At 24.6% G+C, this 25,715-nt stretch overlaps 2 protein-coding genes across 6 annotated transcripts; one reads left to right on the top strand and one right to left on the bottom strand.

Annotated features, from left to right (window-relative positions):
- Positions 1-1,267: 1,267 nt before the first annotated feature.
- On the bottom strand, positions 1,268-19,773 carry LOC126900493 (protein O-GlcNAcase). 4 transcript variants are annotated; one of them, XR_007702866.1, is made up of 16 exons: positions 19,385-19,771; positions 18,936-18,987; positions 12,215-12,548; positions 10,589-10,751; positions 10,226-10,507; positions 9,249-9,742; positions 9,097-9,182; positions 8,841-9,021; positions 8,209-8,383; positions 8,083-8,136; positions 7,542-7,627; positions 6,541-6,740; positions 6,270-6,471; positions 4,663-4,831; positions 2,296-2,353; positions 1,566-1,672 (listed from the first exon to the last, which is right to left on the bottom strand). XR_007702866.1 is itself a non-coding variant. In XM_050676238.1 (15 exons), the coding sequence occupies exons 1-15, from the start codon at positions 19,440-19,442 to the stop codon at positions 1,536-1,538; spliced, it is 2,673 nt and encodes an 890-aa protein (XP_050532195.1). In that variant the 5' UTR covers positions 19,443-19,770; the 3' UTR covers positions 1,268-1,535. The 4 variants fall into 4 exon arrangements, 3 of the variants coding, with proteins under 3 accessions (XP_050532195.1, XP_050532196.1, XP_050532197.1); XM_050676238.1 differs by lacking the exon at positions 2,296-2,353 and having other exon boundaries at positions 1,268-1,672; positions 19,385-19,770; XM_050676239.1 differs by lacking the exons at positions 1,566-1,672; positions 2,296-2,353 and having other exon boundaries at positions 4,723-4,831; positions 6,250-6,471.
- Positions 19,774-19,799: 26 nt separating this feature from the next.
- Positions 19,800-25,288, top strand: LOC126900495 (fidgetin-like protein 1). 2 transcript variants are annotated; one of them, XM_050676248.1, is made up of 14 exons: positions 19,800-19,935; positions 20,001-20,262; positions 20,726-20,853; positions 21,725-21,931; positions 22,005-22,128; positions 22,811-22,934; positions 23,017-23,150; positions 23,230-23,413; positions 23,477-23,585; positions 23,825-23,942; positions 24,172-24,286; positions 24,354-24,482; positions 24,539-24,730; positions 24,803-25,288. In XM_050676248.1, the coding sequence occupies exons 2-14, from the start codon at positions 20,120-20,122 to the stop codon at positions 24,929-24,931; spliced, it is 1,836 nt and encodes a 611-aa protein (XP_050532205.1). In that variant the 5' UTR covers positions 19,800-19,935; positions 20,001-20,119; the 3' UTR covers positions 24,932-25,288. The 2 variants fall into 2 exon arrangements, with proteins under 2 accessions (XP_050532205.1, XP_050532206.1); XM_050676249.1 differs by lacking the exon at positions 20,001-20,262 and having other exon boundaries at positions 19,823-20,000.
- Positions 25,289-25,715: the final 427 nt, after the last annotated feature.

Raw genomic sequence — 25,715 nt, 5'->3', positions numbered from 1 at the left:
AGATACTATAGATTAATGACAAAACTTTGTATTTAGAGTTTACTAGGGCTACAAGTATTATAATAAAAAACGTAAAATAAAAATGTTAGTTAATTTATTTGATAAAATTTTGAAAATGAATATTTTCAATGATAACAAATTACAAATTTAATGAAACGTTTACATATATTAAAACTATATAAATTGTTATTACTTTAAATAAAAATTAATGCAGTATTGATATCACTATAAAAGTATAAAAACAAAGTAGAGCTTTAAAGTATAATTATATAGTTATTGATATTATAAAATATTGGTCAATATATGAAATGTTACATGTTGTTGACTTTAAACCTATAATTTTCTCAAGATGTAGTTAAAATAGTTTTTTATTTTTTTTAACCCGGCTTAGCTTATACGTATAGCTATAATTTCAATGTATTAAAATTGATTTCTGGAATTACGTTAAAATATTTTGTACTGTTAAAATCATAACAGTCATACTCATTTTAATTCGAATTTTTACTGTAGTATTACAACTATTGAGGTTTATTTCACAACATTCTTTTGCGCTTAGTTACAAAATTTTTATGATATATCATCAACATTATACAAAAGCAATATGTGGTTTAGACAACATTTTTCATTTATATTTATATTTCTTCCAATGTGTTTGCGGTCATTCATTTATATACAAACGGTGAGACCTATTGAACTAAAAAAAAAATACTATTGGGCTTTTAGTTTTTTTAAGAGTATTGTTGCATTTAATTATTCTCCACCATGGTAACATGATATATAATAAAAGAATACCACAAAAACTAAATTATTTCATATAAGATATATAATGTATATATATACACACATGATTTATTAACTTATTAAATTAATCTAACACCACTATGGCCAATGTTCGCCCATAATTTCCACATAATAACACAGACTTATTTTAAATATAATATTCAGATAATCATGTATTGACACTGAAATTCTTCATAGCATAGTTATTTATGCATAGCATTTTGGAGTTAATTTGAAAAAGTTGCACTGGACACCTTTAAAAAGCACTCTTTTATCATTTCTGCATAAATAAAACTATTGTGATATATTTGACCCAAAAATATTTGACCAAAAATTGTATAACAAAGGGATTTTTTTGTTTTTTAAGTATTTTTGGTCAAAATTAGAACAACCTTTCATTATAAAAAAATTCAAATAATATAAATACTTTATAATATATGACAAGAATAATCTAAAAAGTCTGAATTATTTTCATAAACTCATTTATTTTAACAACATAAAAAAGAATTGATGAGATAAAACCTTAAAAATAACCAACTAAATAAAGTAATTGTTTTTTTTAATCAATTTTTGTTTTTATTATTAAAAACTTATAAAAAATTAATTTAGATTAAGTCATGAAACTCTCCATTTCATTTAATAAATTAATATTTTGGACTTAGATTTTTTATTTTGATGTTATATATCAATCCATAAAATATCAATTGATTGTAACATAATGACCTTCCAATTTCAGTGAAGGCATGTATTATAATTCAATAAATACGACCCAAGTAAGTAATATTATTACTTCTATTGGGTTCTTGATTAAGTTCCATAAATCCCATTTTTGTGTAAATTTCTATAGTTTGACAATCCTTTGACCTTAGTGGAAGATGTACACCAAATGATCCTATTTAAAAAAAATATTTTATGAATATTTCAAGTTATATATCATAAGTAATTTAAATTCATGTTTTAAATTGGCAATAATTGAAAAAATGGTAAGTGTTATCAAAAGGCAAAAAATCCATTTCAAAAAATAAAAAAGGTCAAACAAATTTGATTGGTGAAACTAAAGTTTTTTTTTCAAATTTTAAGAAAAAAATTGACACATTAAAATCAAATACATTTTTGGAGCACTTACTTTTTTTAAGTTAAATTTTTCTTTTATATAAATTTTTCTATGTATGTTAATATATGTATATCACTCAAGGCTTTTATTAAGTAATGTTAGCAAGAAAATCATTATATCATATCACTAAATTTTTAACTAAGAGATAAACTTATTTGATTATATTAAGTTCATGTTAGTATTTTTTTAATAAAGAAAATATCTAAATTTAGTCCTACATCAATATCACAATTTTTGATAGAATATCATTCCAATTTTCAATATAAAATTATATATTGTTGTTAGTTAATTATAGATTTACATTATTATAGAGAATTTTCCATAGAACAAATATTAGCTTAATGAGTGTGACACCAAAATATAAATTAATAAATAATTTTAAAAGATGAAAAATTCTTAACTGGTTATTCACTGATGAAATCACTCTAATTTGTATTTTAAAAATCACTGGTTTTTACTCTATAAATAAGTAAAGTACGATTAATAAGAAAAAATATTGTAATTAGGTAAAAATTTAATGTGTGAACATAGAGACTATGAGGGTGAAATATAAATCTGAAAACATTTTGTTAATATATATTAAATTGGATCTAAAATTTAAAGCTAATGTAATAACTGTATTAGACAGTCATTAATTTTCCTATTTAAGAACCACTAAAAAAAAAAAAACATATATAGAGTGATTGATTTATTGTTGGTCACTAGTTTTCTTCTAAAATAATAAACATTTTGACAAATTTTTTTGCATAGTATATATTACTATGTATTTTCTAATTTATAAGTTGTTAAATATTTTTAGGCTCATCTCTATAAGGGTAAAAACATTATTTTTTTAAATGGCAACATACATATTTTACTAGTTTATATATTAGAAAATAATTGTTCTATAATAAACTTTTGGGAGTTTTGAACATTTTTATATGTGGGTGGGAGGAGGAAGTAAACATTTTGATATATAATGATGGGAATAACATAACCCCACCTCACCTTCAGTCAACATTTGAAAATGGTTATAATTTTCAAAAAATATTGGTTAAGAAGTAATTATTTTCCTTGTTTGATCATTTTCTAAAATTTAATCAATTAAAATATTTATATTACCATATGAGAAAAATAGTTAGTACCTTTGTAAGAGTAGGGATAGGTCTTAATTTTTAGCTTCGATGCGAAGGTATTAATTTTACTATGATGTGTTTTTTTTTTTTTTTGTGTCTGTTACCACTTTTTCTCAGCTCTCACCAAACCGATTTGTTTTAATGATACGTCAAAAGATAAAAAATCTTATCTAGTCGAAGACATTACCCTAAAAATTGAAAAAATTTCCCTCGTTCCCTGTAAATGGGGGAAACCTTCAAAAAAATTATAAATTTAAAAATCGCTAATTTTCGAAATTTTTTCAATTTATTTTACTTAAAACTGCCACAACTTTTTCAAAAATGAACAAATCAATATAATTTTTTTTTTTTTAGACGCTTGATGTTTTTACCTATCATTTGGTATATATTTTTATAAATTTAACCCTTTATCAGCTCACAGGGGAGATTCAAAATGACAACTTTTTCACAAAAAATTAACTTTTTCGACTTAAATTTTGAAAGTGTTCCAGAAATACTAACACTTTTATATATATCTCAAATTAAAGCTAATGTAATGTACTTTATTATGGAAAAAAAAATGTCGGACTTTATTTTGTCTTCACGGTGAAAATGGCTACCATATGCTATTTTTGTGTTAAAATTCTGGATTTTATATTTTACATTTTTTACTTTAAAATGCTATAACTTTTTAAAAAATGTATGGATGAATACAATTATTTTATGAGAAATAGTATTTATATACATCTTTCATTCGACATACTTTTTTTTTAAATCGGACCATTTCTCTTAATACAGGAGAGGTTCAAAACATAAAAATGCATATAGAAAGTAGAACTTTTACACTTCATTTTTGAAAGCTTTTTTGTGAAAATTCTCGATTTTATTTTTTACATTTTTAACTTAATAATGCTATAACTTATTGAAAAGTGTATGAATCAACACAATTTTTATACGAGAAATAATATTTTTTAATAATCCCTTTTTCATTCGACATACTATATCTTAATCAAGATATTAATAAGGAACTAGCAGATCATGTAGCTTTTGGAATAATCCACCAATTTTTTAAAATTAAACACTATCTAAAGATTTGCATCAAAGCGTTTTTTTTTGATAGTGATTTTAATCACTGTCAGATATCATTATAATTGATCCATCTATACCACGTCACCACTGTGCCGCGACTCCTCTGTGCTGTGTTGGGTTTTTAACTTTATAATGCTATGACATATGGAAAAGTGTATGGATCAACATTATTTTTTTATGAGAAATAATATTTTTTAATAATCCCTTTTTCATTCGACATACTTTATCTTAATTAGGATATTAATAATGAACTAGCAGATCATGTAGATTTTGGAATAATCCACCAATTTTTTAAATTTAAACACTATCTATAGATTTGCATTAAAGCGTTTTTTTTATAGTGATTTTAATCACTGTCAGATATCATTATACTTGATCCAACTATGCCACATTACCACTGTGCCACGACCCCCTTGTACTGGGTTTTTTTTTTATAAATAATAAATCAATAAATAAATAAAATTAAAATATACAAAAGTTATTTGATTTTACATGTGTTTGGGATTCTGGTATAAATATATATTACATACAATAAAACATTTGAACACAATATTTTTTTTTTTTATTTGATATTTGTATACATACCATTAGCTCTTAATGCTGCCAAAAGACAAATAATTAGTCTTTTTGAAACTGACGAATCATTGTTTACAGGTAATATAGAATATGACATAACTGATTTATGTTGAGATAAAGCAGATGTATCTGGTAATTCATTATCAACATCAAATGTATGGAACCAATTTATAATTTCCTGTAATAAAATTTAAAAGATAAAAAATGTTGTAGAAAATTAAAAATTAGGGGAAAAAATTGAAGACGTTGTGATGGCATTAATTTTAGTATTCCACCGTCTCAAGATTTATTTTAGTGTACCTGCAAAACTTGTTGCACAATTTCTACAAAGTTTTCTTAGAAATAATAATAAATAAAAGATAATTTTCAAGTTTTAATAATACCAAGTGTTTAAAACTATAAAAAAACACTGGTAATGTCATAGGCAGCTCAAAAGATGTGAAAAGATATACACATGTATATGAGTCCAGAAACAAATATTTTTAGTTAATTAATATAGATATAGAATAAGTTTAAATTAAAATAATAGAATTATTGGTGTAGAAAGAGGGTTTATCCACTGTGCAACGTTATATATCATTGATATTCTTAAACATTAATGGGACATGAAACATACCATACATTGTTACTAAGACCTTAATGGAATATCCCGGGCTTAGTTATTATCGAGGTGGACATAATGATCATGCACTCAGAACTGTTGGTCCATTATGCGCAATATCTCAGGCTTTCTTAATTCTTTATTTATATCACTCAGTAAATATAATTTTCATAACGGTACCATAATTTGAACATTTTTAATCAACATAAATACTATACGTTTTACCAAAAACGTACAGGTTATGTTTGAATGTGTCAATTATATTAGGCTCAATTGGTGTAAGTGTTGCAATGAACACTTGTTAGAGTTTAGTAGCCCAAGGCATGTATATTTGATGCACCCTTAAAATATTTTAAGCAAGTCAAAAAAATGTATTTTTTAGCTTACCTCCAAAAAAATTTCTAGTTATTTCACTATTATAACTCTTAGATACCTCACTTATAAAAAACTTAAAATATGCATAGGCGCATATTACATACATGCATATAACATACATTTTTACTTGAGTTTTATCAGGTTAATTGGTTATAACACCCCCATGTCTTAGAGGTGCCCTTCTCTGTGTCTAGGCAAATCTCTATATAATAATGCCACTAGTTGGGTTGGAAGGTTATGCAAAAAAGGTAACATTCAAAATTTTCATTTCCCATGTTGAAATATTAGACACCAGAAAATCTTGATCTTATCAAAAATTAATATGTACTTAATACTTGTAATGATTACATTAAAATCCGAAACTATTTCTTCATTAGAACTATTTANGTTTACACATCAAAAAATAAATAATTAATAAAAAATTCTGTACACTAGAGGTAAAGTATACTTAGTTACATATTTTTTTTTTAAAAAGAGGTGATACAATTTTTGAAATAATAAATAAGCATTAAAAAAATTGTTTTTCACTAATTTTTGAAAAAATGTGACTTAAGATACTTTACAGAATTTAGTAGTTCAAAAATTATTAATTACAGATCTTATCAAAAATTAATATGTACTTAATACTTGTAATGATTACATTAAAATCCGAAACTATTTCTTCATTAGAACTATTTATTGGCAATGGATATTTAGTACACATTTCTGGTAGCCATGAAATTTGTAGTTTTCGATAAAATTCTTTTGCGTCTAATGCGGCTAAGGCATAACCAATTACAGTCCCATTATCTTCTATTACAAAGCAAAGCTCAGGACAAAATGTTAAAAATGCTCCAACAATTCTAAAATAAGATAATGATTAAAATTTAAAAAAATAGTATTTAAAATGTAAAGAAGAATACTAAATTTACCTATCTGGGATTAAATCAGGGTGATCAGATTTTTTTATACTACTATCCTCAGAGCCAACATAACAAGTACATCGACAAATATTGTAAACAGCAGATTCATCTTCAAATGTATAAGGGCGTACATTATACATTTTATTAGTTGGAATATCAGGCGGTTTATATATAAATAAATCAGATCCAGCATCTACAGGCATTAATCGCTGAAAATGAAATTATATAATTTTGTTCTATAAGAAATATTTAAAATGTTATGATGATGGATTTAATATAATTTATTCTACTTTTGTAATCTATTGATTTTTGGTAATTAAAATATTTTCTTAGTAGCTATGAATAAATTTTAGTACTTAAAGAGAAAAAATATTTAGTTCAAAAAAGCCATAAGATGTAATTCAATAATTTTTTCCATTCTTTCAAGTGAAAAAACTAATTTTCATTTTTAATTTAATTTAATTAGAAATATATATAAAGTTCAGTAAGTGAGGAAACAGGTTAGTTGTTACAAAACTATGAAAACAATAGAAACCCATTTTCTTACTTACTGAACACTATATATTAATTAATTTGTTCATCTAATTTATTTTTACCCATAATTGTTTGTCTACTTCAGCAATACTAAATTAAGTAATTTTAAATCAATTTTGCACTGTTTAAAAAAAAACTGTAGTATATTATTTAATATTGTAATATCAAGTATTTTATTTCTAATATTTCTTGAGTATAAGAAGAAGTGACTATGTTAAGCTATATTATAAATTATTAATCTAAATTAAACGCAAATTTATTATTTTAAACTAAATAATTTTTCTCTTTAAAAAATTCAAAATTCACTTTGGCTTTGAAAAAGTGTCTTTATACAATTTATTATTTAAAATTAAACATCACATATATTTCAAATATGTTTAATAACTCTTTAAATGATAAAAACTGTTATTATTATATTACTCTATTATAGTAAAATCATATAAAATTACGATTTATCTTATTTCATTAGAACTCACTTGCAAATCAGCAACTAAACCACCTCTGAATACCCATGGCTCTTGATCACCACTCATAAAACTTTCTCTCCAACCTTTGGAAAACCCTAATAAGAAATATTTGATTTGTAAAAGTATACAATGTACATAATAATATAAAAAATAACATAAATAATTGATACTATATATTTTTACTATTAATTATTAAGAAAGTCGAGTTTCTCAAAAACATAATTATAGTGCATTCTATTACAATATGAAATTTAAGATCGATTATATTTATTATTTAAGCTCAAACAAGATTAAAGCATATCAAGATTTATAAGAAAAAAAAAAAAAAAATTAGGTAAAAATTCTGTTGATTATATAAGAATTTAAGCTCTTTATGAAATCTAAAATATAATATTTATTAAATATAAAAAAAAGTTATTTATAACTTCTGGTAAAAACATAGAAGTTGGTTAATTTGATCAAGATTAAATATATTTTATTTTGAATAAGGACAATTTTCTTTTATTCTTTATGTAACTTGCTTAAGAGTTTTTAAGTTATACTAACTTACATGTATAAGATCCAAGTGTATAATTTGAAATTGAATGAGGAAAATTACCTAGTGCTAAATTAAAAAAGATAATTAAGATCATTTGAAAATATTTTCTTTGCTATAATGAAAAAAATATATACTAACAAAGCCACTTAACAAATGAATTTAATAATGACACAACACAACGTATATCCCAAACGTAAGGGTATAAATCATGAACTAGTTCTCTATTAGCACTAAATGCAAGTCTTTGAAACAAAGCATTCACATGTTCAGACATTTCATCCATTTTTTTTGCTCTATCAAACCATTCATCTATCTAATATATATATATATAAAAAAAAAAGAATTAATTTTTAATCATTTAAATCTATGTACTAAGATACTAGGGGCAAACAATTGTTTTTTATTTATAAAAGCTTCACCCACTCTCAACATCAGAGACCACTTCAGTATTTAATCTACTATATTCTTTATTATAATTATCTCATGTAACAAACTAAAATATTGATGGCTTAAAAAGATATATGTAAATAATAAGTAATGATGTTCCCTAGTACATATAAAAATAATATACTACTAAAATTATAAATCATAAAATTTAATCATTTTAAATGATTTTGATAAATGATTTTTTTAAATTAAATTTCATTTTAACAAATAATCTCACACAATATTTACAATAAATAATTTTTTTATTAAATATTAAAAAATCAATTTTTTGAACTCCAAACCTTGAAATATACATAGTTTGTTTTATTAATAATTATAAGCACCTCTGGTTTAGATTCAGGCGAATCACTGTTTTTTGATTTTCGCAAATTTTCATTAGAAACTAAGTAAGCATTACTTTTTAACCAATTAAATTCTTGCAGATACTGAACACTTTGAGGACCATGTTCAAATGGTAAATAAAATAAGTCACATAAGAGTAATAAATCTTCTTCAGTCAAATCTCTATACAATAAGTAAAACAATATATATATATATATATTAAGAGTAATGAATAATCATATAAAAAGTAAAGTTTACTTTTCATAAGAATTTTTCTGATCTTGAACTATATCAACAATCATATCAACACTAGGACTGGGAGTTTCAACTTGCATAGAGACACTCTGTAATGTTTTCCAAAAAGTTAAAATAATATTCTAATACATAATTTAAAAAATCAGCTAACTTACAGAGCCATTATCAGTGTTCATTGCTGTATCTGAACTTTGAGGAGATGGGGCTGGAGATATATTGCAATCCATTGGTTCACTGATAACTTTGTTTTCAGAAACTAATGAGTTCATTATAACTGTATGTGGATTGATTGATACAGCAACTGCAGGTTGTAATATGGTAGAACTCCCATTCACAGAAGATGTTGTAATTGATTCAATATTGTTAGTTGTACATAGTGGTAAAGGGGTAGTAGTAGTAGAAGTTGTAATAGTAGTAGTAGAAGTTGCCATACAAGTATTAAATGATGCTAACGGAATAGGAATTGGAGCTATAATGGATAATGTAGGTTGTGGTTTTATAATTGGTCCATGAGCTTGTTTCTGTTTTCGAAATTCTTCTTTCCACTCTTTAATTGCTAATCTTAAAGCTCTTCTTGAGTGATAAATATTGTCTGGAAGATCAACAATGCCTTCTTCATCACTTTCTGTTTCTAATTTCATACTCTCATCTACAAATTAAATACTAATTATTATTTAAAATTATTTTACGAAATAAGGAAAAAGAGAGAAATTGTTTAGATAACTGAATTATTCTTAATGTACATTTAGTGATTAATATTGCTTTATATGTAAGTATTATAGAATAACAAAGATTTAAAATCAGATAAATTCAAAAACACATTTTAACAATATTTAAAATATTTTGTGTGAAAAAATTATGATTTTTATGATGCCAAGATGCATATTTTCCAATAAATATATTTTTTCTCTAGCTTAAATATGATATATTCTTTGACTTATATGCAGAATAAATGATCGGTTGATACATCATTTTAATCTTGTAACCTTATTATAAAACTTTTACCTCTTAAGGTCTGTTAGTGGTGATCAACATGTTCATAAGTTTTTGTCAAAAAAATATTTAGGAATATTTAAAATAAACCATTTTTTTTTTTAATATTATGGCAGAATTTTAAAGTTAAAAAACTTACTGTCTTGAGTGTTAGATGATGGATCTGAATTGCATTTACTCCATTGAGCTAAGGTATGAATAGCTATAAAATTAGCACCATATTCACAATTAGGATTGGTCAACACACCTCGAAGTTTTGAAATAAGATCAGGTGAACGGCCCTGGTAAGGTCCCAAAAAAACTCTTTTTTGATCATAATCATTTGCATGTAAATTGTCCCATATAACTGGAGGTCGTCGTAAAACTTCAGTAATTTCTCTAATTGATTCAGTAGTTAGTTGTCGTGATATTACTTTATGTCCTAAAAAGTATATCATAAACTTGCTTATTATGTTTACATATATTTTATAGTCAATTTATAATTCAATTTACAGCAGCTAACCGGTCCACATAATATCTATCTGAGGAGCCAATTTTGATCCCAAAGTATTCAAATAATCTGAGTTTTGAACATTAGGTATGGCTCGAGCAGAACAATACTGAGTTGGACATACCAAAAATTTAGGTTGACCAAGATGTTGAAATATTTCATTTGTAATAGATACCTACAACACAAAATAAAATCATGATTTAAGGTAAGTCATATTAACATAATGTTTATTAATATCTAAAGGTATTATTTAATTATTTATAAGTTCTTTTATTGAATTTTTAATATTAACTCTGGTTTTAATGAGTTAACCTACATAAAATAAAATATAATTTTGTTTAAATGTAAATAAATTATATTTATCTATTATTAGTAAAATTTAAAATATAAATATGGTTTATAATTGGAAAATATATGAAATTAGTTATCTCAATAATATTGGTTTGAATAATCAAATTATTGGATATTTTAGTCACTCCTTTAAATTTAGAAGTTTGAGAATGTTGCCAAATGTAATTTTAGACACAATCCATCTTAACTACTAACATTTTTGGTTGAGCTATACAAGGTGAGTCATAATGATAACACATTTTTAATTTGAAATTTCGAAAAAAAGTTAAACATTTATATTCTTGTTCTTATTAGACAAATAATAAAAGATATGCTTTAAACTTAGACTATTAATGCAAAAAATGTTTGAAACAAAATTAGCGTTTGATATATCTTTGTGACTCACTCTGTATATTATCTAAATTATTTGGTATTGTCCCTGGTAGTTTCAAAGTAATTAAATTTCATTTTCCCTATATTTTGTACAATAAATACTTTTATAGTTATTAATAAGACTTATAATCACTTGTAATCATATACAACCAATAACAATTAATACAAATAATAATTTATAAGCTATCACAGTTAAGAATAATCAAATTTGAAAATACTAATTTGTTTATAAAATAGAAGGTCACAATTTCAGGTGTAGCGTCTTTCTAAACATCAGAGTTACATTGTTGTTATAATTAGTATTATCATAATTAATATTTAAGTTATTGGGAAAATCTATACAACTTGGCATAAAAATATTGAACTTTAACACGTGCACACTAAAGAAAAATCTTTGAGTTTATTTTTTATTCAAAATAAATATAAATTAATAATTTTCCAAACTTTTAGACGTTCATAATTGGATGTATTGTTATCTTAATAATTATACTGGTCTTGCAACCAGTTTTTAGGTTTATGAAAGTTATTTTTCATATTTATTATATACTGAAGTCATCCCACTCGGGTCACATAAGCTTAAAACAATATACTTATAATTGATTTGATTTAGATTTTAGAACCAATCAAGACCTAATTATTTGTGGATCTCAGAAATTCTAAGATGCTTATTTTAATTAGCTTAAAAAAGTAGAAATAATTAGTTATACTAATATTTTATTTTAAAAACGCTAATAAATACTTATACATTAATTTATTTTTAAATTAAATGTTAAATAGAAGACAATTGAGCTTCTACCAAAATAAGCAGTGGGGTATCCCAGATTTTCAATGGGAGCCTTAATTATTTTAGCTTTCTTAGAATACACCATTGCAAGTGAGTAATTTTGACAATTTACAATATGAATACCAAATTACCTGAGCATGAGCAAATGATTGGAATACTTCTTTGTCTGCTGGTGACATATCTGGTTCAATATCATCAAATAATAAAGCAAAAGCTTTGCAGCCACATTGTGCTACTTGATCTAGCTTTCTTTTGAGAATAGAAACTTCTTTTTGATTACTATAAGTCATATCAAGACCAGGAGACAGTGCATAATAAAGTGTTACCCCACAGTCTCTAGCAGCAGTTATTAAACCACCAAGTTGTTCTGCTTCTTCAACGGTATATAAATCTCGCCAGTATGCTCTGTGTTTATAATCATCTTTGGGTGCATAAACATAACAACTAACTCCCCATTTTTTTAACCTAAAAATTCAATTGTAAAATTCTCTCTTAAAATTTGAATATATTTTTCTAATAAATAAGCTTGAAACTTTTTGAAATTTAAATAATAAGCTTTTGAACACAGCATAATATTTAAGCATAATTAATAAAATGAATACAACCGAAATTTGTTTATTTTGTATCTGCACCAGTTATTTTTCTGCTACTGTTATTTTAGGTGATGAAAAAGAAATGATATAATAGTAGAAAAACTAAAATTATAAACTAAGCACAGCATAAATCTACTATTAAAAATGATGTGAAAATTATAAAATAGCTGACTGTTTGCAACACTCTTTTACAACTTATTTTCACTATAAAAACACTTTTATTGCAATTTTCACAAAATTACGTAAAAAAATGCACAGAATTAGCGTTCGTAAATGCGAGGCATTATTTACAAACGTATCGTAAATATATTTAATCCACCGTTAGCGACCAAAAACAGCATAGTAACCGGTAAATGACAATCACCATAGCGTACAATATATTAATAACTATTAAGTAATGACATAACATCACAGGGGTTCAGGCTGAAGTTGGTGCACAGGATTCGTTTGAGGTAAAATAAAGGCAAATGCGAGTGACGTGATAGGTTAGAATAATTGATTCCATTCACATTTCAAAATAGCATAGGTTTCTATATAATACATACTTATGTTTTTAGTAAAAAAAAATTATATAGGAAGTATAATAATTTTAATAATACTTAGTTCAATTATTAATAGTGTTTACGTTTATTTTGAGACATGCTTATTATCTTATAAAAGAAAAAATTGAATCATTTGTTTATTACATACGATAATATAAACTTCAAGACAGTTCTTTGCATTATCACATGCCAGCATATTTTTATTTGTAAAATTTCAATATGGAAAAATATAAGTAAATTAATCGTTAAATGATCATTGGCGTAGCTTATGGATGGTTATATTAGGGACACGAGTCCCTCGGAAATATTTATTTTAGTATACTCTACATGTATATATATATATATATATAAATATACACATGAAACTGTATCAATTTAATTAACCATGTACCTTTCCAAAATTAATTGCGGTATTGAACTTCATTTGAGGTTTTATACAATTATCCGAATATTAATTATAGTCTTCTTAGTCTTCAATAAAAATATTGAGTAAGTTTAAGGTTCACTTAAACTTTTTTATTACTATTTTATAACAATTCAATAAAAGAATATATGTAAACTCAAAATAAAGAGTAAAACAACACAAAAACGTTTTCTAGATTTACCATGCGTTGAATCCTAGAATTTGCTTACTGTACAAGTTTGTATTTTGTGGTTCTAACAAATATTGTTTCTTAACACGAAATATAAATATTTAATTTCCTACAGAATGTGTAAGAAACAAAAATTATACACGGTAAGTACCCAAAAGAAAATATTATAATATTAAATCAATGTGTTGAATATACTAATATTATCAATGCAATCATTTAATTTTTTTCTATAGATTAATTCACTCTTGTGTTCATCTTTAAATATCAGGTGCACGTTATTTGAAAAAATAGTAATTATAAATTGGCAATGTTAATTAATTTTGATGAAGTATTAATTCATTAAGCTATTCATTTATTTATAGGAATGTTTCTATATGAATATTCCATGACATTTTATTCAAATAATAACCTATTGGAAGATTCAATAGTTGGTAGTCAGATTTTTCTTAAATTACTTTCAAGATCCAAACTGACTGTATATTTAATTGAAGTTAATAAATTTTATAGCAAATTTAACTTTTAAATAATTTTATCATCTGATTATATCTAGTCATAATTTTAAATTGAATATGTTAGGCAAATTCTTGATAAAAAAAAACCGTTTTTTTACTAAAAAATGACATTTGTAAAAAAATGAATTATCTTCATTGTAAAGTAGAAATTTAAAATTATATTGATTGTTGTATATTATGTAACACAATTTACTAAATATTTCGGCATATTAATTAATAAAGAAATAATTGCTATAATTTTACATAAATTAATTTACCATGCAGTTTAATTAAATTAATTTTTTTTAAATAGCTGTTAGATATGTGCAAAACTGTTTAAGTTTAAGGGTAAATTATGTGTATTAATTTTACTAAAATAATTTTATTTTACATGCTACTGAAGATTTTTATTCCTACATTAATATTTTAGTAGAAATGATAACACTAGCAAGTTTGATATAAAAACTCAGGTCATAGGACAAATAATTTTTAAAAAATATCTTGCTAATATTAAATACAACTACCATGTTTATATAAACTAATTTTGGCGTTTTATAGTTTATGCAAAAATTCAATTCAATTTAACTTCAATAACCATAATCAGTAATAGTGTTCAATAATAGCCATGCCTAAAGAGCCCTAACATAAAAGCATTATATATAATATATTAAATTAAGAAAATAAATAAAAATATTTCATACATTCAAAATTGAAATTTCATTTTATTTTAGAAGGGAAAATATTGATTGTTACATGTAAAAGTTTCTATTAAATAATTTAAGAAAATATAAACTTTCTAATAGATAACACATTAATATACTGCTCTTTATTATTATATAAAGCAGTGGTAAAAAATATGAAATAAATACATGTTCTATCAGAATACTGTATAACAGCAGAAATGGAAAAAATTATTAATTTGTTTCAGTCATATTTCAAATAATCTTTATCTTCAATTAATGTAAAATATTTTAAATAAATGAATACATTAATTTAATTTTTAAATTAATTCATTAAAAAGGAGATAATTATAATACAAGTATTGACTTGTTAATACATATGTTACAGGATACAAAATATTTGCATTAAATACTTTTATTCATTTTTAATTTAATTATATGATCAAAACTATTATATCTAAAATAAAAGCAAAACTGAAATATAAGTTATGAGAAGTTTGAGAAAAATGAGGCATAACGATCACATAAAAAATTGAAGTATTAGTATTCATACTATACCATAACTATAAACTTTGTTATCGAACCTTATTAATAATTGAATTTTGACAAAATCAAAGAAATATAACTAAATTAACTTACCACTAAATAGCAAGACTATGTTTAGTAGTATTTTTTTAAAATACGCTGCAAAATGTGGCTCAAGTGCTGTATAAGTGAGCAAACTATGAAACCGTTTAATTTACATAAACCTTGTATATTTAATAAGAGGTTGTCTGCTTAAAACAAACGTTGATGACAGGCATTACAAATGATAATGGTAGTTGTAGGCTGCTCGTAGCAAAACATTGACACTTCAACCCTTGTTATGTAGACAACCATTAAAATAAGCTATAATATGTTGTTCATGTATGAGTTTTGCTAAAAACAGATAGTTGAAGCCAGTGCAAGGGTAGGTACACACGATGATAAAAATAAATAAAAAATAAGTCTAGCTTAGGTATGCCACCTTTATTAAGTACAAGCTACTTTATTCACAATATGTTTTTAAAGCATTTAACTATAGAAAAATAGCCTTAAATCTACCATAAGTAATTGCAACATACATATAGGCCTAGATAAAATTATTTATATCTTTGTAAATTGCCAATAACCAAGATGAATAATGGCTAGTGTAAGCTTTGTAGTCTTATTATTTAACAGTAAGTTCTATTTTAACTAAAGTATTTCCACACAAGCTGAACTCCAATCCCACAAATTTTCAGTGTTCATATTACAGTATAGTTAGTATGTTTAAATAATAATAAAAAAAAACACAAGGTTTTCATGAAAAAAGGAAGCTTGGTGGGCATTATATTGGCTGAGCAGTGTTTTTTTTTATTGCACATGCACAATAAGTATGAAAAATATTAGAAACATTGTAATTGCTATAGATTACATTAAGGATTAAATTTTGGAATGACAATCATTTAAATTATAAAAAAGAGGTAGTTGAGTTTAAATATAAATTACATTGATGTAGGCAATACCTGTTATCACAATTAAAAAATGATCTTAAATTACAAATTTATAAATTCTATATAACAGCTTGTAAGACATTAAAACATTCTTAAAGTTACTTTAATTTTAAAAATAGACTGTTAACAAATATATTTTTAAAACATTGGTAAAAAAATAACTAGAACATCAATGTTCTACAAATCTTCAAAAATAGTATTTTTTAAGTTTACATAATAAGCTTTTCATAAAACCATTTAATTATATAAAATTAAATTTGCCTTGATAGCAAATGCGAGAAAAATAATAATGGACTCAAATCACTAAACTATGTCGATGCAGAAATAGTAGTCATAAGTAATAATTACAAAGACTAATAAGCACTTGCGAAGGAACTATATGATACAATAGATAAATAATAATGAATTACAATAATATATCAAACTGATAAACAATAATATTGATGATATAAAATAATAATAACTGACTAAAGCTTGATTAATAATTTTATATGCAATACAACTTAAATGTTATTATATAATGCAAAAATAATTGTTAAAAACACATAGTCTATAAAATGGCTCAAAGAAGATTATTATAAATAATTCAAAATTGTGAAGACTGTCGTTAAAAATAAATTAAAAATTAGTTTCATAAAAACTACTACACAAAAATAAAGTGATTATTATGATCTGGAACAATAGTTAAAAATTAATGGATATTAAACAAATAAAAAGCAAAAATTGATAATGTACACCATCTCTAGAGAAACTATAAACCCAAAACTGTCAAGCAGTTTTCATTTTTTTAAAAGGTTGTTGTACTTCATCATCATTTTTACTGTTAATATTTCCATTTAAAGCAGCAGCATTTATATTTCCATTAATATTGCTATTATGTATGTGATGTTGTATTTGTGCAGCTATAAATTGTTTCATAGATGGTGATGTCATCAAATTTGGGTTTGGTGCTAATTGTGGAGCTTGAAATGTTGCCAATGGAGGAGGAGGAGGACGCATAGCTATTAACTGATTAAAAACTGCTGCGAATGCTTGTTGTTGCATATGTGCTTGCTGAGCAGGATCTTGCATTTGACTTTGCACTTGAGCCTGGGATTGAGCTAAATGAGCTTGAGCCTGACTTTGGGCTTGAGCCAACTGAACTTGTTGCTGTTGCTGTAGAGATTGCTGTTGTTGAAGTTGTTGCTGCTGCTGAGGGGACATGGCTAATAACTGATGAAAAGCAGCCAATTGTTGTGATTGCAATTGAGCTTGGGTAGTCGTTGGAAGTTCAGGAGTTTGTGATTTTTGAGGAGCAATAGATGGTTGAGTTTGCTGTTGAGGTTGTGGTTGAGCTACAGTTTGAGGTTGTGTTTTAGGTAGAGCTGATAATGTAGTAGCTGTTGAAGTAGGTGGATACTCAGTTTGAGGCGGAACAAATTGGAATAATTGCTGATATGCAGCAGCTGCACTGGGTTGAAACATTGGTAATCCTGCTTTATCAACAGATGGTCTTTTGAATGACATTAATCCAGGCAGAGTTAAATTTTCAAAGTAAAAGGGTGATAATTTACTAAAATCCATGTCTAAACGTTCAGGGGCTTGTAAATTTTGAGGTAAAACAGTCTGTTGCATAGCTGCAGCCATCGTTAAATTATTTGGATTGGGAGCAAAAAATTGAGTCAATGGATTAACCAGAGGGTTAGAATGGTTAAAATAAGGATTGAAAGTACTACCAAGTTGAGCACTAGGTAACTGAGCTAAATAAGCTGGATTTGGTAAAGGAGTAGTAACTTGTCCAGGAACTATTGGTTGGTTGGCTACTAGTCCCATTTGTTGTACCAAAGCATTTTTAAGAGCAAGGTGATTTCGACCATTTATTAAAAGTTGATCTTTTAAATGTTGAGGAGGATGGAAGTATTTACAAGGAGGTTTGGTTCGGTTACATCTTCCTTTGATACTATCATAGCAGGCTGTAACTTTTCCATTCTGCACATCTACATTAGCTGCTGGATGTGCAAATTTACATTCAGTATCACTACGAGAACACTTGTTACGTTGAAATTCACGGCATACTTCAAGTTGTAGCCATCTAGAATCTTTTCCATTCATTAAACTATTCATATTAACTACAGCCATTATGGTGAAAAAATAGATTATTTAATTACTTCAAATTAAAAATGTTCAAGAATCTTCTTTAATAGTTTATATTATAATAAAGTGTAATTAATACAATAAAAAATTATTATATAATTAATAATTGAACAGACTTTAGTTTAGTGATTTTTTTGTCCAAGAGGAATATGTTATTTATAAGAAATGATCTTAATACGTATTTCTTAATAAAAAATAATTCTAAAAAAGGAATTATGATAGACCTACTTATACTAGATAAGATAAAGGTAAACACAATTAGCTTGCAAAGCAAATTATAACAAAACAGCTTGGAAAACTACTCACTTTTGAAATAAATCTTTTCGTTGTTCAGTAGTCCATGGTCTTCCATAAAATCCTAAATATCAAAGTAAAAACAAAAATATACTAAAAAAAAAACAATAATAATAAAAATAACTAGAAAACGTAAATCTGTTTAAATTTTAGTATTATTTTTTTGGGAATAGTCAAGTTTAAATAAATAAAATACATTTTTATATCTACAATAAGAAATACAATTTAAAGAATAATAAATTTATATTGTTGTTAATTAAAGCATGAATTTATCGATAATAATTGAGGATAATAAAAAAAATTATTTGAATAATTTTATTTTTATAAAATTATAATACGATAGCTGATATATTTATTAAATCCGTTTGGTGTAGACCTCCGAAACCTATGAATAATTATGGACGAACAAATTACTTGCATCAAGCAAAAAGCTTAAGTTAGTGCAAAACATTTTATCATACCTTCAACAACACCACAAATAAAGTTGTCATTCGGCGAAACGTAACAACTGTCGACCATTTTAGAAGTGGTGACGATGATACGAGACACAATTGATGATACTCGGATTCTTCTTGTTTCAGTGTGTCAGTTTGATGGGCGTCGTACACTTGGCAGTAGTAGCTTAACAATCCTCGATTGTAACTTTGGCGATCTTAGACGATCTATTCCAGAAGAGTAATATATTATTAAAAAATGTATAAACTTTTCAAATATTGTTTGTTATTAAAGTTTCAAACAATCCTACGAGGATGATTTTGTAATCCAACAATATCAAGAGAAATTCTTTCACAGTAAAAATCACAATGAAACAATCTAATAGCTAAAAACACGCATTACAGAACATCGTGCGCATATTAGAGAAGAACAATCAGTTGAGAACAATGGATGGTAATACAATAAACCCACGTATTTTACCGGTCGATTGGCTACACTGATTAGGTATCTGGAGCTGCCAACTATTTTAAATTTCAGTGTTGCTTATATTCATTTTTCAACTAAATGGTTTAAATTGGTAGTATAAAAATAGTAAAGTATTGTGATATAAGTAATAACTGGAAAATTCAAATTTCATTGCAGGTATAAGTAGATAACACGATTTTTACATAATTTGTATTATAAGAGTAGCATACATTGTTTCTTAATTATATACTTGAAGTTACATGAAAACACATAAGTTTTGAATATTAATTAGTAACATGGAAAATGTAGAAGAAATAACTAAAAATTTTAAAAACTTTTATTTATACAATAAATTTGAAGAAGATTTAAATGATGATTTGAAAACTGCGAGTTCCAAAAGAAAATGCTTATACCAATCATTTATGCTTGCAAATTGCTTGTAATAAAATTTATTATTTATTTTTTTATATAATTTTATTCTTAATAACAGGCGCAAGTAAAATATGTGTAAATTATAATATTTTTAATCTTCGCGCATTATAAAATGCGTTAGACTATTATGAAAGATATTACAGTAAACAATTTTTAAATTAAATGCCTTAATTATAATTGTATAAATATATTATAACTACGTACAACAAATAAGTCAGTCACTTTTTCTTACTTTTTAGATCTAAAATAAAATTTACTCTGATTATGCCCTATATATTTATTAATTTTGTAAATAGTTTAATCCAGATTTAAACCAAATTTTCCATATTTTGATAAATGATATTATATAAAGAGTGAAACCTAAATCCAAATACCTCATAATTTCATAGTTAAATTTGTCGAGTTACTGCCTTATTCATTGTGCATAGCTATATATAAATGATTTTTCAAATCTTTTTTTAATTAATTAGGGAAGAATCAAGCTGGCTATGGAGTCATATGAAATGTGAATTAAAATCATATTCTAATTTAGTTGATCATAATAAAGGTATTAATAATTTTATGAATGCTGTAGAGGAATTAACATTTGGATCTAACAGTGAGTTTATAATTTTACTTGAAATTTATAAACTATTTTTAAATTTCTTACGTATATATATAAATTTGAAATATATTTTTTTCTGTAATCTTGCAAATCAGATTTTGATTGTGATGAAAATGATGACAATCAAATAATTTTACTTAAAATTTAAATTATATAAAGATAATTTTAGTTAAGGCATTTTTTTAGATTATTATTGATTAATATCTGACAATTATTAAAATCACTGTTATAAAAAAACTCTTTGAATGAAACCTGATAAATTTCATAAATTGTATATTATTTTAATGTTAATTTAATTTTACAATTTCTATGATTTAAAAATTTTCTATAATGCTTGTTAAATTATTTGCAAAATTGAAAATGTTATATATTTTTTGTTTTGATGACCAATTTAACATAATAAAAGATTTATTGAGAAAGAATTTTTTTTTAGTATATTACAATACAAAAGCTTTAATTGGATATGGCTTAGAAGTTCTCCAATATTGTTAAACATTTTCAAAAATTGAATTAAAAAAAAAAAATGACATGTGTGACATGCTTTTTCAAACCATTACTGTACCTAGGATTTTCAGAAAAAGCATACTAAAATAAAGCTTATCATCTCTAGTATACTTTATTAAAACTTCATTTGTATTAGAATTAAAAAAAAAAGTGACACCAGTTTTAAAATAAATATATTTTTTTTTAATGCAATTTTTTTATGGTTGTATAAAATTATATAATAAATAAATAGATAGATAATTTTTTTAAAGACAAATCAATTCCTTCTATGAAGTTGAAATAATAGCTTTAAAGAATAACAACAGAAAATGATATAATAGTTATTATGCTTCTAATTTGTATTTTTTTAATTTTCATTTAGAAGCAAAATTGTGGAAATTGAGCAGTAACTTTGATGTAAATAATGCAGTTAATATATTTAAAAAGTCAATTGGATGCCCAAACCCAAAAACATGTAAAACTGAGGATAATACAGATTTTGTTATTGATTGTACTAGAACTTGTGAAATTTCACAATATTTAAATAAAAATGATCTTCAAAATAATTTTAAAGAAGTGCAAAAACCAGGTACTCATTTAGTTAAAAATTAAAAAGTTAAAATTAAACTTTACTTGTTCTTTATTGTGATATATTTTCATAGTAATTTCAAGTAACCAAAAAGTCAATAATTATCCTCAAAGTAACTCGCTAAATGAGAAAACTAATGATAAATCAGTAAAAATGTCTCATTTTACAACACAACATTTAAATAGTAGAAAAAGAAGGTAAATTACAGTTTTTATGTAATTATATGTTATGCTATAATTATACTGAGTGTTCAGTAAGTAAGGAACAGGTTTCCATTGTTCTCATTGTTTGTAATAATTAACCTGTTTCTTTATTTTTTGAACATGCTGTATAATCATAATTATCATTATAATGTCTTACTTAAAAAAATTGGTCAATAAATTTTGTATAAAAATAATTTTAATTTGTATTGCACCTAAATAATATGTTGTATATAGTGAGAAATGAAATTGTTAACTCTAATAGAGATCTTGCTAATTTTTCATGATTGATTAAAAACTGTCTTTAATATATATACTTCAATAGTAAATTATAATCTTCAAACAATATATAAAATTTCTGGTAGTCAGATTTGACTTATTTTTGTAATAAATTATGGAATGATGTAATAATAATTTATCCCTTTTTTAAAATTAGCAATTCAATCATTTTACATTAAAAAGTAAAATTCTTAATAAATAATAAATTATACAATTTTTAAATGTCTTAAAAAAAAATAAAAATACACTTTCAATATTTTTTATACAAGCTATTAATAGGACCTATGCTTTGATATGTTATTCTTCATCCCATTCCTAAAATTACTCTTAGGGAAAATTATTCACCTTAGCCTTCTACATACGTGTAAATATTAGAGTTAGAAATTTATTATTTTTACAGTAAATATGATGATAACTCTCCTTTAAATTCACCACCTGATCATAAAACTAAAAGGGAAAAAGAATCTCCAGCAGTTAATAACAATCAATCGCAATTTGGCTTTCACACTGCAAAAACTGAATTAGTAAATAATATATGTATATAGACAATTATTTTTACTAATTTTATAAATGTATCTAATGATGTTTTGTAATATAATTTTGTAGCATATACAAGTTAAAAAACAAAATAATCACATATCTAGTTCATCAGATACATTAATAAAAAAATCGCTTGGTGTCAATAAATCTCGCAGTGTTGTTAGCAAATTTGTTAATCCACTGGCTGACAACCAACAAAAGTAATTATATACATATTATCTTTTAAAAATTATGTGTTATCTTTAATTATTACTATTTAATTATGAAATATATATATAGTAATCAAGCCAAAGAAGAAAAATTTAATGAATCATTGTCTAATGATAATGTTGAAGATAATCCTTATTTAAAAAATATTGATCCTAAAATGGTTGAAATGATTAGAAACGAAATAATTGAATGTAAAAATCCAATTACTTGGAATGATATATCTGGTTTACAGTTTGCTAAAAGTACCATTCAAGTATAAATAAAATTAATGATTAAACACTTTTATATATTTTTAATTTATTTATTTATATATTAGGAGTCTGTTATTTGGCCATTGTTAAGACCAGATATTTTTAAAGGTATTCGAAGACCCCCTAAAGGTATTTTGTTATTTGGTCCTCCTGGAACTGGAAAAACATTAATTGGTATTAATTATAAACTTTTTATAATATATTTTATATGTTTTAACTATTTTAACATGGATATGTCTTTTAGTTGGATTTAGTTGAAAATTATTTAAGTTAAATTGCTCGTCTAGCTTATTAATATAATTATGAATGTAGAACTAGAATTTTTTCAAAGACATTCTTTTGTATGGATAAGAAAATTTGTATATTTCAGCTATATGAACTATTCACTTGTCTATTTATTTTAATAATTACAGGTAAATGTATTGCATCACAATCTAATTCAACATTTTTTAGTATAAGTGCCTCAACTATAACTTCTAAGTGGATTGGAGAAGGTGAAAAATCTGTAAGGGCTTTGTTTGCCGTTGCTAGGTAATTAATATTAAATAAATTATGTGAAAATATTCATTGTAATTTATGAATTTATTTTCTATTTTTATGAATTTTAAAGTTTTTTAAATATAAAACAATATTATTAATATCTTGATAAAATATTTCATTGTTAAAATTATTTGTTAAATTAAATGATTGTTTTTTTATATATTTATTTAACCCATTTTAATATTAAACTAATATTTAATAACATTTTTATGTATTATAGATGTCATCAACCAGCTGTAATTTTTATTGATGAAATTGATTCTTTATTATGTCAAAGAAGTGAACAAGAACATGAAAGTTCTAGGAAAATAAAAACTGAGTTTCTTGTTCAATTGGTTTGTAACATGTTTATTAAAAAAACAAACGGAACCTTTTAACTTGTAATTTGTTGTTGTTTTAAAGGATGGAGCAGGTACAAGTGATGATGATAGAATATTAATTATAGGTGCTACTAACAGACCTCAGGAACTTGATGAAGCAGCTAGAAGACGATTAGTGAAAAGACTATATATTAGATTACCAGATCTTCAAGTAATAACTGAAATTATTCATTTGAATTACTATTATAATATTATTATTGCCAATAGGCCAGAAAAGAAATGATTAAAAAGCTGGTTAGTTCAGAAAATCATGTTTTAACTGAAGAAGATTTAGATAAAATAGCTTCTATGAGTGATGGTTATTCAGGTGCTGATATGAAAAGTTTATGTCAAGAGGCATCTTTGGGACCTATTCGATCTATAAGTTTTGAAATGATTAGTAATATTCAAGCGGATCAAGTATGCTGCTATTATTATTAAATATTATGAGTTGTATATTATAATTATTATATAAGTGTATTTATATATTAGGTTCGCCCAATTAATCTAAGTGATTTTTTGTCTGCATTGAAATCTGTGCTTCCTAGTGTATCTTCAGAAGATTTAAACCATTATGTTTCTTGGAATGAAAAGTTTGGGTGCAGTGATAAAGGATGTTAATACATATACTTAAATTTCTTGAAAATTCATAATTTAATGTTTATATTTTATTTTATTTATCTATTTTATATATTCATAGTTGAAAGTTTTTATTATATATTTTTGTAACCTATTTTATAAATAAATAATCCAAAATAATAATTTTTACTTTGATACTGTATCAATAGTAGGGTGAAGTAAAGAATTCTAGTAATACAGTATTTTTACATATTTTTTGTTAAAATATGTTATAAAGGTTAAAAAAAAATTATTTAGCCTGAATTTTGTATACCAGTTTAATTTGTATTTATTCTATGGATAAATATTAGTACTGTATAGGGATGTTTGGTTAAGTAAATAAAAAATCAATACTCGAAATGAGCTTTCATTTATTGTCACAAAAAAATAACCAGCACAGGGGGGTTGCGGCACAGTGGTGACGTGGCATAGTTGAATCAAGTATAGTGATATTTAACAGTGATTAAAATCACTATAAAAAAAAAACGCTTCGATGCAAATCTTTAGATAGTGTTTAATTTTAAAAAATTGGTGTATTATTCCAAAAGCTACATGATCTGCTATTTCCTTATTTATATCCTGATTAAGATAAAGTATGTCGAATGAAAAAGGGATATAAATATTATTGCTCATAAAAAAATTGTGTTGATCCATACACTTTTCAATAAATTACAGCATTATAAAGTTAGAAATATAAAATCGAGAATTTTCATACAAAAATAGCATTTTGTAGCCATTTTTACAGTGAAGACAAATGAAGTCCAAAATTTTTTTTTTCCATAATAAA

The sequence above is a fragment of the Daktulosphaira vitifoliae genome, unplaced genomic scaffold, assembly GCF_025091365.1.
Source record: "Daktulosphaira vitifoliae isolate Bord-2020 unplaced genomic scaffold, ASM2509136v1 Scaffold_3, whole genome shotgun sequence".
In the NCBI taxonomy this organism is placed as follows: Eukaryota; Metazoa; Arthropoda; class Insecta; order Hemiptera; family Phylloxeridae; genus Daktulosphaira; species Daktulosphaira vitifoliae.
Note: the sequence above shows the minus strand (reverse complement) of the source record. Positions and strands in the feature narration are given on the sequence as shown.